The sequence below is a fragment of the Podarcis melisellensis genome (assembly GCF_964234715.1).
Source record: "Podarcis melisellensis genome assembly, chromosome: 10".
In the NCBI taxonomy this organism is placed as follows: domain Eukaryota; kingdom Metazoa; phylum Chordata; class Lepidosauria; order Squamata; family Lacertidae; genus Podarcis; species Podarcis melisellensis.
The window spans coordinates 45672619-45699146 of NC_138542.1; the positions used below are offsets into that span (position 1 = coordinate 45672619).

A 26528-nucleotide genomic window follows, 5' to 3' on the forward strand; every position below is an offset into this window, starting at 1 on the left:
CTGGCGTGTGAAATAACTCGGTGTTGTTCTCCAAGTGGGAATGGCGGGGGCGGGCGGGGACAACGGAAAGAGGCAAACGCCTTGGGCGACTCGGGTTTCATTTCTGGAAAATTCCGGTCCGCCGCGCGCCAGCGTCGCTCGAAGGGCCACGGCGGGTGGGTCGCGAGGGCACAGTGGGAGGAGCCTCTCGGGCGTGGGCAAAGGGGGAAGGCGGCCAGCGGGAGCGAAAAGCTGACAGGGGGGCGGGGCAGGAGGGGCGGGGAGCGCGTGCGCGTGGCGCTGAACTGAATCGCGCGTGACAGGCAGCGGGGCCCCCGAGCGAGCGAGCGGGAGGGGAGGGAAGAGGGAGGCTGGGAACTTTCGTTACTCCGCTTGGAGGGAAGCTCAAGCGGCGGCGGCGGCGGCAACCACCGCAGTAGCAGCAGCAGCGAGGGGGACGCGCGGGAGGGAAGCGGGCGAGCCATGGACCTGCGGAAGGTGAGCGAGCTGCGGGCCTTCGTCAAACTCTGCAAGGAGAACCCGGCCATCCTGCACAGCGACGACCTGCGCTTCTTCCGCGACTGGGTGGAGGGGTAAGTCGGGAGGCTTGGGAAGCCCCTCATGGGGCGGCATTGGAGGAGGGGGAGGTGGGGGTAGAGTGGGGTCCTCCGTATCCCCGTTTCTTCCTCTCTCTCTCTCCCCCCCTCACCCCCGTTTTCAGGTGATGAAAGTGTGCTCAGTTTTCGGACGTTAGGGCTTGGGGGGGGGGCTGCTGCTGGGTTTTTGTTTTTGGCGGGAGGGGGGTGTCTGGTGGGCGGCGAACCCTGGATCAGGCCTCGATAATAAGAGAGAGGTCGGGCTTGCAAAGCGCGGAGCTGGAGGAGTTGCAGGGACTTGTATGGGGCTGGGAAGGTGGGGAATTCTTCGGAATAATTTATTTGCCTTGCGAAAGGTGCCTGCTTTGGTTTGAGTCTTCAGTCCTTTCCCTGGAATCCGAGGCTGTTTGAGGGACGGATGGCCGGATTTCTGGACGGAAGGCCTAGCCGTGTCATTGGAAACCTGTTCTTCTCGCGTCCAGTTACTCCACTCCCCCCCCCCCCTTCTCGGCAAGGAAAGGGTTTCAGGCTGTTACAATTAACATGTGCTCTTTAATCCCCTCGGTGTACGAACATTTCTGCTGCACAGAAAACGTTGTTTTGTGCCTGAGGAAAGGATAAGAGAAAGCTTTCAGATCATTATGATGATTGCTCAGGTGTTGCACTTTCTTTCCGTCTTGTAGGCATTTTGATGCTGGAATATTGTCCCCAGTTACTGCACCAGAGCACATTTAGTGAAAAACAAACATCATAATCTACACGCCAAGCACATTTTTGCCTATGCTTTCCTTTCCACCTGGAAGTTCCTTTTTTGTTGAAAAAAGCATGCATTTTGGAGTAGCCTTAAACTGGGTTGCTTAGGATTGTTATTTCATCTTTTAGAAAAAAAGAGTGTATTTATCAAACGACTTTTTGTGGAAGTGTGTGTAACACAAGCCACAATGCACCTTGGATTGTGCAAATATATTGTTGCATGCCACTCCAATCTTGGAGCAGGACAGGATTCCAGGGGTTCCAAGCACTTTCTTTCTGGAATGAAGCACAGCTGATACTTTAGTGTCTTTATGATATATGATTCAGGTAGGTAGCTGTGTTGGTCTGACAGTCGAAACATATAAGGTCCAGTAGCACCTTAGAGACCAACTAAGTTTGTTCTTGGTGTAAGCTTTCATGTGCATGCATCTGAAGAAGTGTGCATGCACACGAAAGCTTATACCAAGAACAAACTTAATTGGTCTCTAAGGTGCTACTGGACAATTTTTTATATGTTTTTTATGATATATGGTTTGTTTACACATATATGCAACCTGAACCTACAATGGAGGGGATTCAAACAGAAATCAAACCGTGCTCTGACTCTCTCACCAGCTTGCAGCTTTACTTCTAGGTCACATCATTGCAACTCAGCTCTAAATTCCAGCTTTGTCCTTTTAACTAACAGAGCTGGGGGAGGGGCACCCCCCAGCTGTTTGCCTTCTCACACATAACCCCTTCTCTTAATGCCTCATCACCCAGACTTTCACCCCAACACAGGAAGCTAGCCTGGCTTATATTTTAACACTTGCTAGATCCAGGGGTTAGATTAGAAGGATCTCACATAGAGCCTACTTTCTCCCCACCAACTTATAGCAATATGTAACTGTTTTTAGATCTAGTATTCAATTTATGTAAAACTAAGGTAGATAGAGCTGCTTTCATATTGTTGTAAGCATGGTTAAAAACATTTAACTGGATTACTTATTGAAATCTGTACAATAGTAAAATTGGCTGTTAAAATTTTCCAGATGGTTCTCTTAATATCCCCTCCATGATTTCAGATCCTGCTTGAAAGCAATCAGTGTTACGTTGCCAAGAGTGCCATTTATGCAGCCAACCACATTCTAGCTAAATGAATTAAAAACCATTATGGAGTCCTGTTTCATAGCCCAGGAAAACCCCCTCAAGTAATAATGTTGATGATTCTGTGAAGAAAAGCAGTCTAGCTTTGGCTTCTGCAGACCTTAAAGTATTGTTCCATGACAGTGCAAAAGCTTGCATTTCATGCTGTGGAGGGAGGGGTGTAGAAAGAGTTGTGGCTGAAAGAGCTATGCTGTGGAAGAGTGTAGAAACAAACATGGCTGTGTTTACAAGGTAACCTGTAGCTCTATCTATTGGGTAGTAAGATTTCAGGTTTTCTGCTGGAGTGGTAGAGCTTGTTCTTTTGAAATCTCTTTGTGTGTGAAATGGTTTTTATTTTGAATCAAATAGTTGTTTAATAACAGTCTTGTAGCATTAGGAGGCTTTGCATGCATTGTAATCAGTGGACTCAGGTATGCCTAACTCATACTACGATTGGGCTATAAAAGTATCAGTTAGGAAGACTTTACCATTCAAAAACTAACAAAGTGACCAGTGAAACTGTAAATCAAATAGGGTGGCCGGAGAATATTAGTAGTTCTTATTTGGTGGTTACTCTTCTGGGTTAATTTTATTTCAGTTAATTTAACATTTAATATTATTCCTAGAGGAGTGTGTCAGAGATGCTCCTTTCATCTCAGAAGTGTTTCACAGATACTGTAAATGTTTCTGGAAAGCGCATCATTAATTTATTGAAACAGGAAGTGTGATTTCCACCACCACCTTTTGCTGTACATTCTAGGGCAGGGAGGTCCAAGCTTTCAGACCAAGTGGGCTGCAAGAGTACTTTACACGGAACCTGCAGGCCACACCCTGCACTGTTGTGCTGTGAGGGGAGGCCAAAATTTGAGCCCTTCCCAGCCCTGACATCTCCTTCCCACATCTTGTTTACCCAGTTTTGGGAAAGCAGTGCAAGGAGGGGGGGTACCAAGATGTTGTTGTGGGCCCTCAAAAAAGGTCTCAAAGGCTCCTTGCAGCCCTCAAGTCATGTGTTGGATCTACCAGTTTTAGGGAAATCAGTTGTGGTGCAAAGCACATGCTTTGGGAATCAGAGCTATATTTTTTCTAGTGTTATTGCTTGTAACCTTTGTACATATTGCAGTTCTGACTTGAAAGTATGGGTAAAAATGGAGTGTTTTGTTCAGGGTAATTTCCTTAGTGTTGTGGAATCATACTGCGGCATGTGGAAGTACAAGTTATATCTAGAAATGCTTAAGCTTCCACAGCTTTTTCTTTCTTTCCAAATTTCCTGGATTAGAAGGCAGCAAATGCTAGTTAATTGACATTGCTATGCTTAAAGGGGTTTCAATTGTTCTACCCTAATAACATAAAATTGTGCTGAAGCATTCCTGAGTACCAATTCAGAACAGCAAATGGGACTAATTTTAAGGTAATAGAATTTCTGTTCAGTTATTCTTTAGTCATGAATAAATATTCATTGCTAACTGTTACTTAGTGGTTTATACTTTTCATTTATCTTAAACCAAATGTTGTCAAACTCTGTATCTCACCAATCTTTTTCTTTTTTTGAAAAGTATGGGAGGTAAAATACCACCAGCTCCATGCAACACTTCTCAGGAAGGAGCTGCAGAAGGAGCTGCGGAAGGAACACATGAGGTAAGAGAGAGACACTTGTTAGGATTATGGCTTTTATGTTTGTACATACAATTCCTAATATAGGGTGCAATTTGATATAAATTGACCTGCATCTCAACTTTGTGCAATAGTGTGGATGCTGTCTTATAAATCACAAATTGGGAGTTGCCTGTAGTCCAAGTGGGAGATAACCAGAGCATATACCGCTCTGGCAAGACATAGTGCAGGCAGGTAGGGTCTCAGCCAGCTTACCAGATGGAGCTGATAGACATCTGCCCTGGACACAAGTGTGTGTCTCTTCTTCATGTGTCAACAAGATCATTAGTAATTACTCAGGCTTTCTTTGCGCATACCTAAAGATGCATGTTGGATACCACATCCTTTGTTGATTCCATGATAATCATTTTTTGAGGCTTCTGTACATAAAGGGCCATTAGCCTATACAGAAAAATCATTTGGGAAGATATACGGAACCCTTGTTGAGAACCAATTTTACCCGCAACAAAATCTGGGAATTAAACAGGGATATGAACATTGAAGAAGATAAATTGAATGATTTATGGACAAAAGCATTATATAAATCTCTGTCAGCAGCTGAGATACATTTCAGACACTGTGATAAATCAGTATATCACGATATTTAGCTGCTGATATATTATGATGTTGAAAACCAGATATCGCCCAGCTCTAGTCATGGGTCAGCTAACATGAAGGAAAGGTAAGAGCAGGAGAGTTTGCACATGTCATACACGTTACTTTTTTGGGAGGTAGTTAGAGATGATGTATTTTATCCTCCCTCCACTATCCCCCGAACAGGAGGTCACCCCATTATGTTTGTCGGCTTTTTAAAAGTCTTTATGCCTTCCGAAGTGGTTTGCCATGTGGCAAAGGCTTCTGCTCTTTGGAAAGCAGAAGTCTAAAGTTCCCTTGGGTGTGTAGTTAGTTGCATAGTTCTTTGAATCCTGACAACTGACAGTAGTAGTGCTGATTGCTGTCGGTGATAATCAAACTCTGCTAACAAATACTTCATTGGTCAGATATGCTGCTTTTCTGATGGGGCCCCTTGCCCTATGTTTCAGTGTTACTTATATGTTTCCAGAACTTCCCAGATGAATTGTAAAACAGTAGAAAGTCTGGATTTTCCAGCAGTCTGTAGCAAGCAGAAGTAAAATAACCAAAATATCATAATTACATTTTTGAGATATTCACCTTTTAAATTTTAAGCTTTCCAGCTAGAAAAACAGTGCAACAGTTCTCCAATTCAGTCCCTGAAAATAATTTATTCTAGAATTGTCTGAACATCCTACAGTACCACCCTAAGCAAAGCTTTAAATGAGCCTGCCAGTAATTTGATATCCTTTTCATTAGGCGAAAGCAGAAGAAAAGAAGCCAGAGGAACCACCAAAGCCATCAGAACCTGAGAGTGAAGAGAGTGATGTGGGTGAGTTATTCAGTACTATATTGCATGGTTTCCGTGTTGTAGATGCAAAGTTTTGGCTTCTTTTTTCATATTTAGCCTCTTATGTGGAATAACTAGGATTCTTCTAATTAGTGGTGATTTTGTTTGCAGAAATTGATAATGAAGGAGTGATTGAACCAGACAGTGATGAACCTCAAGAAATGGGAGATGAAAGTCTTGAGGTAATAAGCTTAATTGAGATTGGAACTGTCTCTCTTTGTAAAACCTCATGTAGCTTTTTCGATCAATCAATCAACATTTCTGGATTGCACAGCATGAAAATTACTTTACAATATTTAAGAGCTATCTAAACAAATCCACCATGATGCAATCTGTACTAATATATAGGAAACCAATGCAGAACGTGGATTTCAAATTACCCTTTTAATGTTAAGAAAAATAACTGATATCTTAGAAAGATTGTTGTGGCCAGAAGAAAGGTGGATCTGGCCATCTCATGTCTGCACATACACTTCTGTATCACATACATGTGCAATACGCCAAGCAGAAGAAATAAAGCAGTCCTCTTGCATGCGAAATGGAGACAGGGAGCTAGTGGGCTAGCAGGAAGAGCTTGCTGAGCTGGATCAGACCAGCAGACTGCCAGTGCACCAAATGTGTTCTACCACAACTAAATAGTCACTGATCTAAAGGATGGAAAAATAAATAAAGAAAATTTCAACTCTCCTTCATAGTCTGTGTGGCTTTTTAAAAAGAAGAAATTTATTGTTGATAGATATTTTTCTTATTGCCTTTAAGTAGTTTTGAAACACATCTCTCTGCTGAGATTAGGTTGAGTCGTATACTGATACTCTAGACCAGGGGTCAGTAACCTTTTTTCAGCCGTGGGCTGGTCCACCGTCCCTCAGACCATGTGGTGGGCCAGACTATATTTTTTGGAATGAATTCCTATGCCCCACAAATAACCCAGAGATGCATTTTAAATAAAAGCACACATTCTATTCATGTAAAAACACCAGGCAGGCCCCACAAATAACCCAGAGATGCATTTTAAATAAAAGGACACAATCTACTCATGTAAAAACATGCTGATTCCCGGACTGTCCGCAGGCCGGATTGAGAAGGTGATTGGGCCGCATCTGGCCCATGGGCCTTAGGTTGCCTACCCCTGCTCTAGACCTTTTAAAATTTCTAGAATTAAGAATGCTTTCCAAATACTTTGCGTGAATTTGAGTCACTTTGTTTCTCTCTCCTTTAGGTAACGGAAGAGATGATGGACCAGGCGAATGAAAAGAAGATGGAAGCTATTAATGCACTAGGTGAAGGTGAGTTCTTTATAAGGAAAATTAATTGCCTGACAAGCTTTTTAGAGGTAAACAAAATATGTAATCTAGCATACTTCTATTTTTAGGGTGGATTGTGAGTTTAATTCCCACAGTGTTAAGAGAACAGTATTCAGAAGTTGGTCTTTTCAATAAGTACATAATTCAAACAAAAGTATGTTCCAAATTCACCATAATTTCGATTCAGACAGTGCAGTGAATGACTGTCTTTAATTTCATTTCCCATCTGCTTGAGACTAAACATTTTGTCTTGACACCTAAAATAGGATGTTATAACCAGTAGACTATGGGTAGGCAAACTAAGGCCCGGGGGCCGGATCCGGCCCAATTGCCTTCTAAATTCTGCCCGCGGACGGTCCGGGAATCAGCGTGTTTTTACATGAGTAGAATGTGTCCTTTTATTTAAAATGCATCTCTGGGTTATTTGTGCGGCCTGCCTGGTGTTTTTACATGAGTGGAATCTGTGCTTTTATTTAAAATTTGTGGGGCATAGGAATTCATTCAGTAACCAGGATGTCAGAAGCATTGCCTACCACTTGATTGCTCATGGTGGTGAAACTCTGAGAAAGGCTTCTCTGTCAACCTGCATGGGAAGATCTCAGCTCCCATGTAGGTTGACAGAGAAGAAGTAGTCCTTAAGGGACCAGTGTTTCAAACTGTTAAAAGGCTTTAAAGCAAGGTTAAAGAAAAATCTTCTTTATGTTATGGGCCACTGACCTGCAGGTAAAAAAAGTGGAGGGCCAGGCAAATTGCCTCTCACTCATCGGGCTCCCCTCCCATGCAGGTCCTACTAAGGTGTGTGTGTGTGTGTGTGTGTGTGTGTGTGTGTCTGCCTAACTCTCTCACACTATTTTTCTCTCCCCACACCCTCCCCCCCAAGAGGCAAGGGAGGAAGCGCATGTTGTTGGGCTCCGTTGCCTAAATGCAATCCATATACATTTCACATAGTCATTCCATGGAGATACCACAGTTGATGGTATCAAAAGATGCTGAGAGAGCTAGGGGTATCAAAAGGGTTGTATTCCTCTTCTCTTGGCACTGGTTATCACGTAGGGTGACCAGTTCGGTTTCTACAACAAAACAGGACTTGGAACCAAGTTAAATTTGTCTAGAAAACCCTACAAATACCTGGGGTTGCACAGCATCAATTCACTTGAGTGCCTTTTCCCAAAACAGTATGTCTGCAACTTGCCAATGAGACAAGACTGATGGCACTATGTACCATTCCCTTTATTCCATATGCCCAGTACTCCTAATTAAGACAAGTATATCATGTAGATTTCTTCTTTGAGGGTACAATTGAAGCTTTATTTATATTTCCAGGTGAACTTCAGAAAGCCATTGATTTGTTCACAGAAGCCATCAAGTTGAATCCACAACTGGCTATCTTGTATGCCAAACGAGCCAGGTGAGACTTTAAATTAGAAAACAAGTGCACTAGAGGATGCCAAACTACATATACCCAAACACAGCTTAGTCTAGACTAATTAACTCCAGAATTCTCTTGCTAAATGAATTGCTAGTAAAATGTATATATTGTACAAAATGTGACAATATGCCTTGACCTGGCTGCAAAAAAACTGTTAAGCCTCTTGTGCCTCTTTGTTAAATTTATTTTCATAAGCTCCTTTGCAAGCCAACCTACAGTCTTTGACATTTTGAGGTGCTGTTATTCACCTGAAAAGTCCTGTTTGTGGTTGTGGAAATATTTACCAGATGGTCTGTAGAATAATAAGTGTAAATGTGAGTTTTCTAAATTGCTATGTGCTCATGGTTGTCTTTTCTTCTAATGACCCTGTTCCATGTTCTCCTTCCCATATACCTCTTCTCTTTCCCTTGTCTTTAATGCTACCATACCTGTATACATAAAATCAGATTACAGAATGACTTTATGAAAAAACAAGCATTTTTATTTTTCTTGGCACACTTGGACATAATTTAGATGTCATATTCCTAATTTTGATTTTTGTCTTGAGTAAGACAGAGTAAGTATGTGTATTTATTAAAGGACTTAGCTAAATTAAATTGGAGGTTGAGCTCCTGCTTAATGTTGCTTCATAGAAGTCACTGTCAGATAAAAATTGAAGCAATAGGTGGCTTATGCCATTAATACTAATCTTAGCAAAAGAAAAGTGTATAAGCCATTAAACCACATTATTATTGAAATTTTTAAAATGAGCATTAAAAGCTCAACATACATGTTAGAAGAGGATGTATCCAAATTACTGTAGCAGCTTGCAGTTTTTGGGACAGTGGAAGGGGAAAAAATATGATTAGGCAGCATGACTGTCATGTAACTTGTAGCATCTCTAGACTCCATTCTGAGTACCCAAAAATGTGCAGCTGATAGTTCCTTAAACATACTTGATTTCCTTGTTGTCGACAGTGTCTTTGTGAAAATGCAGAAGCCAAATGCTGCCATCAGAGATTGTGATAGAGCCATTCAGATTAACCCTGATTCAGCACAGCCTTACAAATGGCGAGGGAAAGCCCACAGGTAAAGAAACTAACCTCCCTTTACATTGTACTCCTCTGATTAATGAAGATACAAACTTACCAGTCTGGTTTGCTGTATAGCATAAACATGATCCAGTTGCGTAGCTGGTATTTTTTATTAAATTGATTCAACTTATGAGTGTCTGTTTTTATAATTGTAAATTATTTCAACCTGCCCCAAGACCTTATAGTGAAGGGCAGATAATCTGAACCGTATATAAATGCACATTTTTGTACTGTTCTGTTACCACTGTAAATTCTCCTTTGCTTCTTCAATGTAAAACTTGGAATTAAGGGACAGTTTGGATTTGCAAAAATACAAGTACAGTGGTACCTCTGGATGCGAACGGGATCTGTTCCGGAGCCCCATTCACATCCTGAGCAGAACGGAACCCGCGTCTGCGCAGGTCGCGATTTGCTACTTCTGCGCATGCGCGTGATGTCATTTTGAGCGTCTGCACATGTGCAAGCGGCAAAACCTGGAAGTAACCCATTCCGTTACTTCCGGGTTGCCGCGGGACGCAACCTGGAAAGATTTAACCCGAAGCGACTTTAACCCGAGGTATGACTGTACCATAATAATGAAATGGAAAGTTTCTGTGTAGTTTTCAAGCTGTGCATAACTATGGGTTTTCTTTTAGCCCAAGGATGACAAACATGTCATTCTCTGGATCCTCTGGGTGTTTTTGGACTCAAAACCTCCATAATCCCCAGCCAGCATGATCAGTGTTCAGGGATGGTGGGAGTTGTGGTCTTCAGAAGTTGTTGGACTAAAGGATGCCCACCCCTATTTTATGCCATGGGTTAAATCTGATTTTAAAATGTCTTGAATCTTGTCATTGCCAGGATGTTGGGTCACTGGGAGGAGTCTGCACATGACCTGGCATTAGCCTGTAAACTGGATTATGATGAAGATGCTAGTGCCATGCTGAAGGAAGTGCAGCCCAGAGTGAGTGACAACAGGGATGCATATTTATTTTCTTACATTTTCTATCCTGGCTTTCTTTTTTTGTGGACCTGAACACAGTGTATATGTGATTACCCCAGAGCTCCTTAGCTTGAACAGAGAGGTGGCCTCACGTACCTTGGGACATCAATAATTTATTGCCTTGTTCATGGTTTGTCTTCTGTGGTGTTAGGCAGAACTTATTTCGGAAATTGGTGTCTGTTGGAATTATGCATGGCCTCATAGTTCAAAACTAAGGATGCTGTGGTTCCATCCTCTAACTTCCAGACGATTGCTGGAAGTAGACAAGTTTGCCATGTGTCCACTGCATGTCTCTGAATAAGCTCCTATAAGATCTGAAGGGGAAATGTGTGTGTATGATATGGGCATGTGTTCCCAATATTTGTGGGAAAGGAACAGTGGGAAAACTGTAGATACATCTGCTGCATAAAATGTGGATCATCCGAGATCAGTGCATTGGCTAGAACGCAATATTTTTTTACTGATTTGCATCATTGCCGCATGGGAGTGCTGTCAGCTGTGATTACAAACAGTTAAAAAAATTCTTAACTTCAGCCTTGTCTCTAGAGAATCACTCCTTGTTTTCGCAAGCTGGCCTATATATTCAAAGAATATTTTTGAATAATTATTTAACTGTACTGTTTCATCTGGTCTGGCATTCTGGAGATCATATGTGGAGACCTTTGGCCCTCCAGATCTTGAACCATTGGCCATGCTTGCTAGGGGTGATGGAAGTCTTAGTTCAGCAGTGTCCATAGGGCCAAATCTTTGCCCTTCCTACTGTAAGTTTAGGATTGACATTAGCAAGGGATAAATCTTAACCTTGTACAAAAGGAAGACCCATCAAGTAGGTCATAAATTTTGATATCTCATAATCATGCGTATTATTGAACATTTCTGAAGCTTTGATGTGACAGCCTGGCTTCTGCTTCCTCTCCCTGCCACTGTGTATCTGGAGCTGCTCTCTTCACTGTATTATTTCCCACAGATAGAATGAAAATTTGATTCAACAAGCCTAAGCCTTCCACATATTCTTTTTACTTCATTGACAACTCCTAAAGAATGGCATATGTCTCCCCTTCTCCATGGCTTTTATGGATGAAAAGAAGAGAAGGCATTTTAGGGTTGTAGGAAATGCCTCTGCTCTGTCCATACTCATTGTTACAGTCTCCAGGTCCATTGCTTTATTGTTTGCCACATGAATAGGAGTGGGGATGTTTAGGAAATGCCTGTTGTTGCTAGGTGGGAAGGACCAACTCCTGTGAAGACGCCTTAGGGCAGTTCCCTCCTCCCACTCATTGAAAATGCAGCACAGAGAATGATAATAAAAACATGAGCAACTAATTGAAACAGTATAATTTCACAAGACAGAGGACCAAGTAAGATAGACTAGTCTCAGCCACAGGGATTGAAATTAGCAGGGTGCCAGGCACATTTCACGCCCAAAGATTCTCCATTTGCAAAAAGCTCAAAAAGTCTAGGTGCCATTTTTTGTTCCTGGCTGATACTCAAGGATTTCTGAAATGTATATGCTTTGAAGCCTTGAAGTATATGTCAGGGATAGCCAAAATGTTAATAAGGAGTTTAACAGTAAAGAGTAGTGTAATGGTTGTTAGGGGTTACTTGTGCGTAACCTTACTTCAGTTCAGTTAGCTTGCTTGCCCCAACCATGCCCAGGGTCGGAGCTCGCCCTCCGTGACCTGTTAGTCACTTGCAGAATCCGAGAGTGGGCGTCTCTTGAACCTCTTCCAGCATAAAAGCTGTTTGACCCCGAGTCTCCTCCTATGTTCTCTGCGCGGAACGCGTCTGCGCAAGTAAGGGGAAGGAAGGGGCGTCCCAGCGCTTTCTCCACTATCGTCGGGGGAAGGGTCTTGGAGCCCTGTCACCAATTCCTCCATCTCCTTCGCTTCTCTATGGGTGTTACGTTGAAATCCTTCCCCCCTGCTCGTCCCCTCTCCGGCATCGCTGGGTGGCCCTGCCTCCGTCTCTCGTTCTGATGGCAGTTCCCTGACAAGTAGGGTGTGGTGTACCAATATTTTTGTTGTAAGCACCAAATGAAACATGTATTAACAATTTCTGTTAAAATGTGATATTAACAATGTGTCACTTATGTGATTTGTGTATTCATGTGTATCAAGATAATAACTAAAGTGTGTTGCCAAAATTTGGCTCCTAGGTTTCTATCCCAGTTTCTAGCACTGCTGAGCCAGGGCAGACTTAGAATCCTAGAATTGTAGAGTTAGAAGCACGAGGGTAATCTAGTCCAACCTCCTTCAATGCAGGACTCATTTGCCCAACGTCAGGCTTGAACCCATGATCCTGAGATTAAGAGTCTCATTCTCTGCTGACTAGGCTATAGTTGAGACTTGACCTAGTTGGGAACCTACTACTGAAAGTTTCTTTAAAGTTTTTGATAAACGATGCAGAAAGGCGTCCTTTATAATATCTGGAGAAGCATCTGGAAGCTGAAACCTATGAAAAATAGTGTAATGGCTTCTTTAAGTAGCAGTGTTATGGATACTAAGAGCTTTTGCTGCCAAATACTGATGACAACTGAAGGCGTGTTTTTTTCAATACATCATGTTTTGAGAAGCCTAGTTGATACCACTGACCCAAAATGTGATATCCCTAGAGCCTAAAGTTTTGTATGCCAAGTGTGTAGTATACTCCCTGGTATTTTACATTTTGAACATTGGTTTTAACATTTCTGGCTTCTAAATATGCTATGTTGTCTAGATCAAGGGTGGCAAATTTGCAGGCTAGCCTTGGCCTGCCAAGCCATTTCTGGTGACCTACCATCCCTTGGGAAAATTGACTTTCCCTTTTAGGAAAATCCTCCATCCACAGGAGTGCCTGTTCACCAGTTAACATGGTTCTATTGCTAAGGGGTCAAGCACTGCAGAAAGAGGAAGGTTGGTCAACTCTTTCCACCACAATGCTGGGTTGGGAGAGGATCCTAACCCAATGTGGCCCTGAGGCTGAAAAATGTTAAGACACTCCATTATTGATTAAGACTTTTTAAGTGGCAGTCTTCATCCTTTAGCTTGGCTTGGCCAGAACACTATAAGCAATCCTCTCAAAATATTTTTACACATGAGTTGTAGTATAAACTCCTAGGTAGGTTTCCAGACTTTTAAAGCCTGGATAATTGTTTTCACTATGTTCACTCATACCATCAGCGGCTTCAGGCTGCAAGTTTTGCCCTCTTGTGAAATACTGACTTCATATCCTGTGGGACCCAGCAACATATTGAATCTTAAGTTGCCTGTTGAAGAGAAGGTATGTGTCTTAAATATCTAAAAAGAATTGGCAGAGTACCAAAACAATTAAAACTAGTTGAGGTAGGTAAAGTGCTAAGATGGTATTTTAAAGATGCTCTGGATTCATATGACCAATACCCACCCTCTGTGCTTCAGGCTCAGAAGATTGCGGAACACAGAAGAAAATATGAACGAAAGCGTGAAGAAAAAGAAATCAGGGAAAGGATGGAAAGAGTAAAGAAAGCTCGAGAGGAACATGAGAGAGCTCAAAGGGTGAGAGCTTAATAAAGCATGTACAACAGGAAAATAACCCAGCATAACTCTATCCAAAAAATGTGCATGGAAATAGGCTAAAAAAGGGGCACTTCTACAGTTTCAAATGCTAACCTATATTTTAGAATGTCTGTCTTTAACTGAGTCTGTATTTAGTTGCAGAGAACTTCAAAATGATAACTATTTTTTGTACAGGTAACTCACATCTTACACTTATAATACGTACTTAACATGATCACGGCTTTATGCACATCACCAATTTTCTTTTTAATTTTCTTTTTAATACCATGAAAATGTGAAAGGGGTGGCTGAGCAGGAAGAAACTGCAAAAGATCCCGGTAGTCTTTGTGAAAGTGTTTGAGTGTGGTTGAAGAGTCTGCAGAGTGTGAAGAGAAGGCAGAGGGGTAGCAGAGAGTTAGAGTGGCTGATTGGTGGAGACCAAAGAGACTTGTGGAGAAGTTTGGAGAGACATTGGGGGAGGTTGGACTGTGGAAGAAGCAGTTGGAGAGGGAGATTGAAGGAGGTTGGAGAGACATCACAGGAGTTTGGAAGAGGTGGTTGGAAGAGGTCTGAAGGACTTGTGGAGGGGCTTGGAGAGACATTGGAGGAGACTTGGAGGATTGTGGATGAGGTGGTTAGAGCTGCAGAATGGCCGCAAAACACAAGGCATCCTCGTTATCATCAGCTGCTGAGAAACGAAAGAATAAGTGAAGGATGGTTCCCACACTGGAAAAGAAGTTGGCTGTGCTGAGCTGCTTGAGAGCTGGCATGTCTGTGTGTGCTGTGGCACACAAATATGGCCCGAATGAGTACAGCACCCATGCCATCAAGGTGCATGAAAATGAGGTCCATGGAGGAGTGGCAGTAAGTGCATCCCTGGCTGCAAAGGTGACCAGCCAAGTGCAAGACATGGCTTTGGTGAAGACAAAGAAGGCACTGAACTTGTGGCTGGAAGACAAGAACCAGAAACATGTTGCTATGGATGGCAGCTTCTCGTGCCACAAATCTCTCAGCCTCTGTGGCCACAGTAAACTTTCCACTACAGCTGGGAATCAGCAAGGAATTTAAAGCTAGCTCAGGTTGCCTTAAGAGCTTTAAGATCTGTTTCAACCTGAAGAATGTCCAGGCAATAGGGAAGGCTTCATCTGCAGACAAAGAGGCTGTGAAAACATACCCTGCACAATCAAAGTAGCTGCTGGACAAGTCCTATCTTCCAGAGCAAGTCTTCACTTTAGACGAGACAGGACTTCTCTGGAAGAAAATGCCTGAGCGGACTTGCATTGCCAAAGCTGAAAAGCAAACCCCTGGCTTCAAGGCTGGAAAGGATAGAGTAGCTGTGCTGTTCTGTTATTATGCAGCTGGACACTTAATAAAGCCATGCTTGCTGTACAGGTCTCAAAACCCCTGTGCAAAAGGCAAGGAGAAGAATCTACTTCCTGTATTTTGGTAATCCAATGAAAAGGCCTGGGTGACATCATCATTTCTAGACTGCCTCCATAACTGCTTCTTTCCAGAGGTGAGACAGTTCCTCAGAGAGAAACAACTGTGGTTTAAAGTGATAATGCTTATGGACAATGCTGGGCATTGAAGGACTCTGCTTCACACACAGCAAGGTAGCCCCCCCCCCCCGCATAGGACATCCCTCATCTAGCCTCTGCATCAAGGTGTGATCCACTGCTCCAAGACTACTCACACGAAGCTCATCACCTGGATTATCAATGCAATGGATGCTGATCCATCTCTTGACTCCACGGTATGCTGGATGTCCTTCAGCGTTACCCATTGCGTCACCCATTTTGGATGCAGTCAAGCCTGAAACAGTGAATGCATGCTAGTGGAACTTGTGGAAGGAATGTGTGCATGATTTCAAGAGATTTTCAAGCACGGTCACTGAGGTGGAGGGCATTGTGCAGATGGCTAGGCAAGTAGGTGGTGATGGCTTTGTTGGCCTCATCCAGGAAGAAGTAGAAGAACTAATTGAGGGCCAATAGGTATTGACTGCTGAATAGCTAGAAAGAAACTGGTCAGATCAAGTTTAGAATGTGAGGATGAGGATGGAGAGCAAGTTGGAAGCTGCAGAAATTTTCTCAACTCTTCCAAGTCATAAAGCGCACAAATGATCTGATTGCAGAGTTTGACCCCTTCATGGAACTCAGCCTCAAGAACATCTGTAGGATTACAGACACTGAGACCATGCAAGTAAATGTTTGATGAGTTCAAGAGACAGTAGTGGCAATTGTGCCCATGCAATCCACCCCTGGATTTGAACCACAGCCAAGCACTTCTTCTGGCTATCTGGCAACCCCCTTTGTCCTCATATCTGTTGTTGATAAGCAGTGTCCAGTGCACAGCGGAATGATGAGAAGTATGAGCCAACATGCTCTATACTACTTTATTTACAGTTCAAAGCTGGTAAGTTACAGAAAAACATCTTCCCTCTGCCAGAGCAGAGAAAGCGTCATCTCTCCTCTAAGGCACGGAGAGAATCTCAAAGAGAAACTGCAAAGAACAGTGAAAAACAGGAAACCAGTGTACGTCATATCCAGTCTCCCGTTCCCGTGGGAAAACCTCCAACAGTACAGACTCTGTGGAATGTAAACAACCTGTCTCGTGACAAGCACTTCGCTGCACAGAGAAGGAAGCAGAAACCAACATCCTCCCCCTTTCTGTGAACATCTCTGGGCAGCGTGTTCGTACAATATCAGTACAAACCCAACTTCTGCACATAGGTACAGTGTTGATCCCTTGATACAATCTTGGACAATACATCAGCAGGAATTTCATTACCTGGCATATAGGACACCGTTACGAGTCCCTTCTGAATACGTTCCCTAGCATGTTGCACCTTCAATTGCAAGTGCTTCGTGCTTTGCTTACAACCTTCAGAATTCAGCAAAGACAAACATGCTTTGTTGTCCTGGTAAACCTGGATTGGACATTTGACAGGAATTTTCATGTCTTTGCATAATTGTAACAACCATTCACAATCCTTAAGTGAATAAGACAGTGCATTCAGTTCAGCTTCACAAGTACTTAAGCTAACTGTTGTTTGCTTCTTGCACGACCAATCAAATAGACCCTGATTGTACTTATAGCAAACTCCAGACGTACTTTTCCTGTCTGTAGTGTCACTTCCAAAACTTGCATCTGCAAATATCTCAAGACCACCAGACTTCTGATTGTTAAATCTCAGTCTGTAATGCATAGTGCCTTTCAAATACCGCGCTATGCGTTTCAGAGCTTTCCAATCCTTAACAGTAGGATTGTTGACTTGTCTGCTTAGCAAATTACAGCTAACAGCAATGTCTGGTCTTGAACATCTGGCAATGAAGTTTAGCTTGCCTAGCACACTTCTGTACAGTGTAGTGTCAGAAAATGCTTCTTCAGTGTCATCTACCTGATAACCTGTTGTCATCGGAGTGTCTACAGGGTTAGCATCCATCAGGTTTAGCTTGCTTAACACATCAGCAATTTTCCGTGACTGGTGTACTAGAATGTTACCATCTTGATCTCTCTCTATTTCCAGAGATAGGTAGTTGTTTACCTCACCAAGATCTTTCATGTCAAAGTGCTCTTTCAGTTGAGCTAGGGCGTTATTGTACATTGTGACATCTTTCCAAAAGAATAAAAGATCATCAACATAAAACAAACAATACAGTTTCTCTTGCCCCTCCTCTTTGACAAATACACATGGATCAGATTTCCCTTGCTTAAAACCTAGAGAAAATAATACTTCAGTGAGTTTTGTGTGCCAACACCGTGCACTTTGTTTGAGACCATAAATTGACTTTTTCAGAGCACAAACAAATCCCTGTTTTACCTGTACGCCATCAGGTGGAAGCATATAAAGTGATTCACCTAGAGATCCGTACAGAAAAGCTGTATTCACATCATGGTGACTAATGTGTAGATTTTCTTCTGCAGCTAGCTTGAGCATAAGCCTAATGCTCTCATACCTCACTGTAGGTGAGTAGGTCTCGTGATAGTCTTCACCTGGTACCTGTGCAAAACCTCTGGCTACCAATCTGGCTTTGTGTCTGACTATCTTGCCATTTTGATCAGTCTTCGCTTTGAAGACCCATTTGCTTCCAAGCAATTTCATTCCTGGAACTACTGGAACAAGGTCCCATGTTTTGTTCCTTTCCAAGGAATCAAGCTCAGCCTTCATGGCATTTAACCATGGCTCAGCTTCCTTTGAATCCAAATCCTGGATTTCTTGGAAACTTGAAGGTTCAAAAACCTTCTTGGGGCTTTTAACAGCTGTTACTGCTATCTTAGCAAACTCATCAGCAAATCTCTTTGGAGGTCTGCCTTTTGTGGCTCTCTGTGACCTTCGAATTAGCCTTAAGTCTTCAACACTCTCCTCTTCCTTCTTGGGAGAAAGGCGACCTATTGTGAACAATGGTTCCTCCAATTCTTGATCAGAGCTTTCAGAGGGTCGCATAGAGGCTTTCGCACTCTTGAAATCCTCTGAATCATCCGATTCAGTTTCAGTTTCAGAATCAGAACCTTCATCAGTGGGTGTGGGTTGTTGTGGTTGCTTTTGACTATCCTCAGTCTCATCACTGTCATCAGGATAACATTGGAAAATTCCCACATTCTCCCCCCACTTGGCATTGTACTCAACACTTCTTGTGAGCTTAATTTCCTTAGAGTCAGTCATCATTATTCTGTAAGACCCTTTCTGATAACCTAGAAAGATACCATGCAATCCACGCTTGTCTAACTTGGAGTTTTGTGGTGAGTGAACCCACATGTCCGAACCAAAAATTTTCATGTGTTTGATGTATGGCTTCTTGCCAAACATCTTCTCATAGGGGGTACAACCAATCGCTGAAGATAACCTGCGATTATAACTGTAAGTGAAACATGAGAGAGCTTCGGCCCAATAACTCTCTGGAAGATTTGCATCATGCAGCAAGGTTTTTAACCCTTGAAGCAATGTCTGATTTGCTCGTTCCGCAAGCCCATTCTGCCATGGCGAGCGAGGACTAGACAAATCGTGTTGAATTCCTTTCTCAGCCAGAAAAGCTTCAAACTGCTGAGAAGTGAATTCTCCCGCGCGATCAGAGAAAAGAGTCTTTATCTTCTTACCATGCACATTTCCCAACCAAGCACAGAATTCCTTGAACCTAGGAAAAGCCTCTGATTTCTGCTTGAGATTGTACACAAAAATATACCTGGAAAATGCATCAATGAGAACCATGAAGTACCTATTTCCACCCAAAGAGGGCGCTAGTGGTCCAACCAAATCAGCATGAATAATTTGGTATGGTTCTGTAGCTTGCCTACTAGACACCTTACCTTTCGCAGCCATTTTCACCTTGTTTGCTGCGCATGCCTTGCACTTCATGTGGTACCTGCAGGGTTTAATAGTCATACCTTCAACCAAAGCAGGCATTTTAGATACTGCCTCAAAATGCAAATGACCAAATTTCCTGTGAAAATCGTGAATACATTCTGCATGCAAACTTTTGTTAGAACCTGCAATGCAACAAGTGTCATCCTGCACAACATCATCATAATACAAAACAAACAAACGATCAACAAATTCAGCATACAATTGATAATCATTTTTCTTGGTGATGATGCATCTATTGTTCTTAAAGGAAACGTCAATCTTCTTCTCAATCAGCTGTCCAACGCTGAGCAGATTATGTTTCGCGTCCGGCACATAAAGAACATCCTGTATCGATAAGTCCAAACTGTGAAGAACAACAGTTCCGTAGCCTTTACTGGGGATTGTGTGGTCATCCGCCTGGTGAATCGCACCTTCCTGCGGTGTAAAAGACACGAACAGTCGCTTATCGTTGCACATGTGATGCGTTGCAGCTGAATCAACAACGAAGAAAGATCTAGACTTCTTCTGGACCTCTGCAACCTCTGCAACCTTTGGAGCGTAGCGTGAGACCATTGCCTTGTGCTGCGTTGTCCTGGACACCGGACCTTTGCCTTTGCTCTGGCCTTTTCCACGCGATGAGCTTCCGCTGCGCTGCTCTGTCTTGGCCCTGGGATATTTGCATTCCCTCTTCATATGGCCTAGACGTCCACACGAGTAGCATTTCACTGCCTTCAAAGCTTTGGCGCCATCTGGTGGTTCCACTGCACTATGGGATGATGACTGTGAAGTCTCCCCATTTCCCATGCAGCCAGCACCCCGCCGATCTGCTCCATTCTGAATCATGGCAGTTTCACAGGCTACTGTGAGTTGAGCATTTGGCTGATCAGTGGTATCAAATTCCCCACTTGCTTCATCCAGCCTTCTGCAGCTAGCCATCATTACTGTGGCAATTGCCTCCTGCATCATCACTGCTGCTTTAAATCAAGCTGCTGTATACATGCTGCTTCTGTGTACAGCTGCTTCAATCCAAAGGCAATTTCAAAACAGCCTCTGCCTTTGAGCCTGCGCCGCTCTTTTGTTTATTTGCTTTGTTTATCTGCAGCTGCTTCAAACTGCATTCCAAAGGCAAATTCAAAAGCGAAAGTCCCCAAGTGCTTTCTCTACTGCCCTTTAATTCTTGCTGCGTCACATCTGCAGCTGCTTTGAAACTGCAGCATTTGTAAAAGTTACTTTCACTTTCCCAGCCATCCAAGCCACTACGCTTGTGCCGTGGAAAACGGCTTTAAAAGGCCAAAGTCCAGCCATAAAGCCATTAATTAGAAGCTGGCAGGCTGCCCGGAGCAGTAGCACATACCTTCATCAATCATTTTGACGCGCAGAGCAGATACCTTGCGATCCGTCTCTCTGCCGCTGTTCCGATGCTTTGCTGGCACTTCGTTTCTGTGCTCCTTTGTTCCTCTGCCAGGAGCCCGACTTCTGGATTGCATCCTCAAAACACTGCATTCTTCTGGGCCCGAAACCTAATGTTGTTGATAAGCAGTGTCCAGTGCACAGCGGAATGATGAGAAGTATGAGCCAACATGCTCTATACTACTTTATTTACAGTTCAAAGCTGGTAAGTTACAGAAAAACATCTTCCCTCTGCCAGAGCAGAGAAAGCGTCATCTCTCCTCTAAGGCACGGAGAGAATCTCAAAGAGAAACTGCAAAGAACAGTGAAAAACAGGAAACCAGTGTACGTCATATCCAGTCTCCCGTTCCCGTGGGAAAACCTCCAACAGTACAGACTCTGTGGAATGTAAACAACCTGTCTCGTGACAAGCACTTCGCTGCACAGAGAAGGAAGCAGAAACCAACAATATCATCCTCTAAAGCATCATTTAGCAAGGAAGAGGAGGAGGAAGACTAAGAGCCTTATTTGTCACCCACTGATGAGTGCAGTGATTTATTTATTTTTACAGTTTTCTAGGGGTTGTTATGGCTTTGCGCTGCTTACATGTGCAATGGCCAAGAACATAACCCCTGCTGCGTAAGATGCGAGTTACCTGTAATTTGAAGCCCAGTGCTATAAACACTGAGGGAGCAGCAACAAACTTGAGCATTAAAATAAATATCACAACTATTTTCTTTTCTAAAACTCACTCTTCCAGGGGCCTAGAAATTCAGTATTATCCTGGAGTGAAGCAGTAGTGCAGAACCTAAGAGCATGTAGGGTCTATATAATAGGCTTTGGATCCTTTTGTAATAGCCTTCTCAGCTTTCTATATCTAAGCTTGATTAGTTGGAGAGCATGTGAAGTTTTCTCATGATTTATTGATTGCAGGAGGAAGAGGCTCGACGACAAACGGGAGGACCTCCGTTTAGTGGCTTCCCAGGTGGTTTCCCAGGTATGTGTTCATTTCAAAGCATGAATAGCAACAGAGAGATGGTAACTTAATGGATCTGGGCCATAGCATTTTGTTTAACTAGCAAAAGAAAAGTTGTACTTATGTAAGTTTGGTTTTTCTAAGCAAGAGGGAAAGTTGTTGTGCTGTTGGAAAGGAATATCTGTATGTGAAGGAAACACTCATTGTAGTGGCCTAGGGGAACAAACACTCATTGTAGGGGAACAAACACTCACTGTAGTGGCCTAGGAGACCATGAAAGTGACTTGGGGGCTGGAAAAGAGGGAAATGTTATTGAGACCTGAAGAGCCTCACCCATATCATCCTGCCCCCCCACTCTCTCACTCCTTTGCAACCAAAGAGAAAGCCTTTCTGGACATGGCATGCCATCTGTAAGCACATGGCAGCCTTCTGTAGGCACATCCACAGAAAGGCTCACCTCACTGCTTTTAGGGACCAGAGAACCTCTTTTTATTCTTTTCGTATTTCAGGCATTTTACGGTCTTAACTGCTTGCTGTGTTTAAACTGCGGGTTGTTTTTTATGTGGTTGATTGTTTCTTAATCCTTTAATTTTATGAACCGCCCTGGAACCAAATCTAATGAAGGGTGGTAGATAAACAAACTTGCTAACAGCAAATCTTAGAAATCACATACACTGCAAAATTATTCGCCCATACAGCCTCCTCTCTTGTGTTTTGCTTTATTGGTAAGATCGTACAGAGTATGTACAACTTGCTGTGCTGCAGTAATCCTTCACATACAATTTGCTAAAGAAGCCATGATAATGCATTCCTCTGTTTATGATAAGACAAAGCCTTGAGGTAGCATAACTATTTCACAGGTAACCTCCAGCTGAAAGCAACCATATTTGGACCCGGAAGATTAAGTGGGTATAGGAGTGGGTATTGGAACACAGGATAAAGTCTTGACCTTTGTTCAAGAAAGGTTTTAGTTCCCTTGCTCTCCTGGCTATAGGAGGCTTCCAAAGAATGGTAATATGTAAGGATGTAACACACATGTGAAAGCAGGGTATGCTTTGCTGCAGGGTTTGTACCCACAGGTGCCACGGAGCCCCCAAAGGCCTTCATTGGCACCTGCAGGCATCATGCTGCCTGTGAGAGCTGGGTTGGTTTCCCTTGATATTGGGGCGGGTTGTAGAGGATTTTTAATGGCAGTGCAGTTGCTTCAGCTGGAAAGGCTCTTCTTTGCATTCTGGTTGGTTTGGCAGGATGTTTGAGCGGCGGGTTAGGAAGTGGCAGGGATGGCCCATCCTGTTTGCTTGTTGCCCACCAGCTATGTGGAACTGGCAGCAGGCACTTGTTGCTTGTTCACCCCATGTAGGGGTTCCATCTGTGTGTGTGATTAAGAAATATACACTTTGGAGAGAGAGAAGAGGTATGTGTGACAAAGAAAGAAGCAGAGGTATGTATGTGGTGCAGTCTGTAAGGGTGGGAGGGCAGGAAATACCAATGTGTGGTCTCATAAAGAAGAATGGGTGCACTTGGACAGAGAGAGAGGGAGAGAGTTGTGTTTGAGTGGGGGTACGTGGCATATGTGTGTATGAGAGATTTATGTGTATATGTGGTCTCTTTGGGTGCTCTGTGCATGCACGTGCATAAAAGTGTGTGTGATGTGACCACTTTGTATATTTTTCCTTGTACTGTGGAATGCTCCCCATTAATAGACAGCAACTTCACTGGTTTGTGCATGGGTATTCAGTATAGTGTGCCTTCTACAATCAGATCTAGTAGGACATAGCTGACTACCCATGATAAGCATGAGATTGTCCAGGGGGTTGGGGAGAAAGCAGCAATGACTGTACTCACTCTAATTTTTTTGTTATGCCACACCCCTCATAACAACCATTTTGCATTATGCCACACACCCTTTGGTATCCATTTTGTGACTAGCACCCATGACACTTTCTCAAAATGTGCCCTCTGATCCAGAAAGATTGTTGATCCCTGCTCCAAGTCTATGCTTTACATTTTCAGGTAATTTTCCTGGTGGCATGCCTGGCGGTATGCCTGGTGGCATGCCTGGAATGGGGGGCATGCCTGGTCTCAATGAAATTCTCAGTGACCCTGAAGTTCTTGCAGCCATGCAGGTGAGAACATAGAACAAGTAAAACAATGATGATTGAGAGATTTATGGAGCCCTGATTCTTCATATGAGTTGTGCTTATTCTCTAAGGACCTTCCCCCAAATAGTTGATTATTCCAACATTGATTTATTTTCAGTCATTTTTATTCTGCTTTAAAAATGTCCTCAAGGTAACAAATGACACCTCTTAACAAGAGGAATCTTAACTGCAAGAAATATCACTTGATGTGCCTAAACAGCCTTTGAATACAATGTTTTTATATATTTTTATATTGATCTTTATATAATTTTTTACAATTTTTATATAATTGTTCTTGAGGCTGAGAGGGGCTCTTGTCGTCTGGACAGCCCAGGACCTCCATATACATTGCCTAGGTTTGCATCCCAGTGAGGTCACTTCAGTGCTGCTAACACAGAGGTTTGACTTCACCCCCAGAGATGTACTCCATTGTCTCTCAAGACAGATGGATGCCAACAACAACTAGCATATAGTTAATGTCACGGCAACAGACCTGGCCTCTCTCCAGGCTCCTCACACAGACACGTTGCAGCATCCATAGTTAAGAACACTTAGTTCCCATACCACTAAGGTTTATCATACTTTGATTTTTTATTGTATTGTGGCCTTAACCTGGATATGAAAGCCCACTTAATTTCATACAACAGTACAAGCCATTTCCCCCCTTTTTGTTTTACAGGATCCAGAAGTCATGGCAGCTTTCCAGGATGTTGCACAGAACCCAGCAAACATGTCAAAGTACCAGAATAACCCCAAAGTCATGAATCTCATTGGCAAACTATCAGCCAAATTTGGAAATCAACCCTAAAATCCCCTTCCATTGCAAGAGGTGGGGGATGTTGCAATAACACAAACCATTGTACCTATAATTCTCAGAAGAGAATTAGGGTGCTCTGGCTAGAATCCCTTTTCCTCCTCCCTCCCTCCGTGCTTCAGAAATGGCAGTCAGTTTGATTGTATTCAGGTTTTATTTCAAAAAAAATACATTTCCTCCTCTCAGCACCTTTGCCCAGGAGTTTGTCTTATTCAACAGTAGTGCAGTTTCTTTTAAATTTTTATTAATTGTAATCTTCCAGTAGATTGTACCAAAATTTGTGGGGGGGGGCTATTCTCGGAGGGGCGTGTGGTTTTTTGTTTTTTTTAAAGTAATAGTGTTTGGTTGGGTTTCTGTTTCCCTGTAACTGAACTCCTTTGTGAAAGCTTGTAACAATTCTTAAGTTCTAACATAAGTGAGGATCAGTATTTTTTATTTTAACTGGAAGAAATAATACACAATTAATATTCTTTTTTATATATTCACAAGGGTGACTTAAATAGTTGCAATCAGATTCTTCACAGATCAGATCCCTGCAGCAGTGGGTTAGGCTTTTAATATGTTGGTACAAATGCTGTTGAGGCTGGACTACTTATACAATCAATGTTGAGCCAATTAACTTGTTAATTGTCTCTGTCAAGTTGTGTAGGGGGCAAATGTTTTTATTAACATTAGTCAGCTGAATACCTTCAAAAGGTAAGAGCCTTCCTGTAACTAGTGAACATTATTCTTGGTTTAATTTCCTAATATTGTAGGAGGAAAACAAATTGGTTGTATTCATTCTTTAAATAATTCAGAATGAATATATACAGCATAGATCTTAAGATTGGTGAAGTTCTGGATTCTCATTTCATGGAAGCTCTAATGAACTTACATATCTTTTGCAGCTGAGTACTTCCCTATTTCCATATATCCTAGTTAAGAGTATCAAATACTGATTTTTATAGGGTGGGGGGTTGTTTGTCATACTATCACACTGATACTTGTGGAGCTTGAGTTGAAAGGAAGAGAAGGAAGACCTTTGTTGGAATGGCAAATCTTCAGTATAATTACAGCATGTGTATTCATTGGACACTTTGCTGAAATGTTCATTGATAACTAATACAATTAAATCTGTTATTTTCTCTCTACTAAAATTTTGATTCCCGCTCTTAATGTTGGAAACCTTGTTATAATTACGTCTTGGTCTCTTCTAGGGCTTTTGAATGTTTCCTGTTCTGTGCTCTTGTAATTTTGTCTGAACCCATAAGTGATGTATGCTTTCTGTTTGTTTAAATCTGGACAGATTTAGGAACTCACTTCTAAAAATAAACTCCAAAAAGTTTTTTTTCTTCATACAATAATAATCTCATTGAATGAAAAAAATATGAATCCATTTTTGCTTAAGAATTAGTTCTGAAAATACTTCTAGTTGCCTTTAAAAACAATAAAGACTGGTTTTGAATAATCTTTTTTGTTAATTATTGCATAAGTGGTGCTTATATAAGCCTTAAAACAAATTCATGCGAAGCTATTCCAGGTTTTAAGTTGGAGGGGTTATTACCCCTCTATTATTGTCCATGCTGGGTTGCTCAACCATTGCTACTGTGTCTTTTCTTTTAGCAGATCAAGATGATCAGGTGACAGCAAAAATTGCAATGTTTTTAGCGGAGGCAATTAGAATAAGATGTAAACCCCCCAAAAATGTATTTTCTATAGTTAAGTTTTTACCTCTATCTTCAGTAATAATAATAATAATAATCATTAATAATAATAATCCTTTATTGTCACCACACTACCTGTGTGCAGTGAAATCAAATGAGGGCCCCCCCCCCAATACACTGTCTTGTTCGTGCTCTGTGTGCTTGTCGGAAGTCAATTACACCACTATTTTTTCACATTCAGCAGCCCAACAGCCCACGGATAAAAACTGTTCTTTAACCTGTTGGTGTGGGGCTGACTATACGTCTGTATCTCCTACCCAAAGGTAGGAGATTAAAGAAGTGCTGGCCAGGGCGTGAGCCATCCCTTTAGTGCTATGGCTAGTGGCTGATGCAAATAA

The 26528-nt window shown here is 42.5% G+C and overlaps 1 protein-coding gene across 1 annotated transcript; it reads left to right on the forward strand.

Annotated features, from left to right (window-relative positions):
• The first annotated feature begins 281 nt into the window (after window positions 1–281).
• ST13 (ST13 Hsp70 interacting protein) lies at window positions 282–25934 on the forward strand. The gene is made up of 12 exons (XM_081928401.1): window positions 282–572; window positions 4007–4088; window positions 5436–5508; window positions 5638–5708; window positions 6746–6812; window positions 8154–8238; window positions 9217–9327; window positions 10173–10275; window positions 13710–13826; window positions 21490–21553; window positions 23546–23658; window positions 24353–25934. Exons 1-12 carry the CDS (start codon window positions 463–465, stop codon window positions 24479–24481), a joined length of 1125 nt encoding a protein of 374 aa, XP_081784527.1. The 5' UTR covers window positions 282–462; the 3' UTR covers window positions 24482–25934.
• Window positions 25935–26528: the final 594 nt, after the last annotated feature.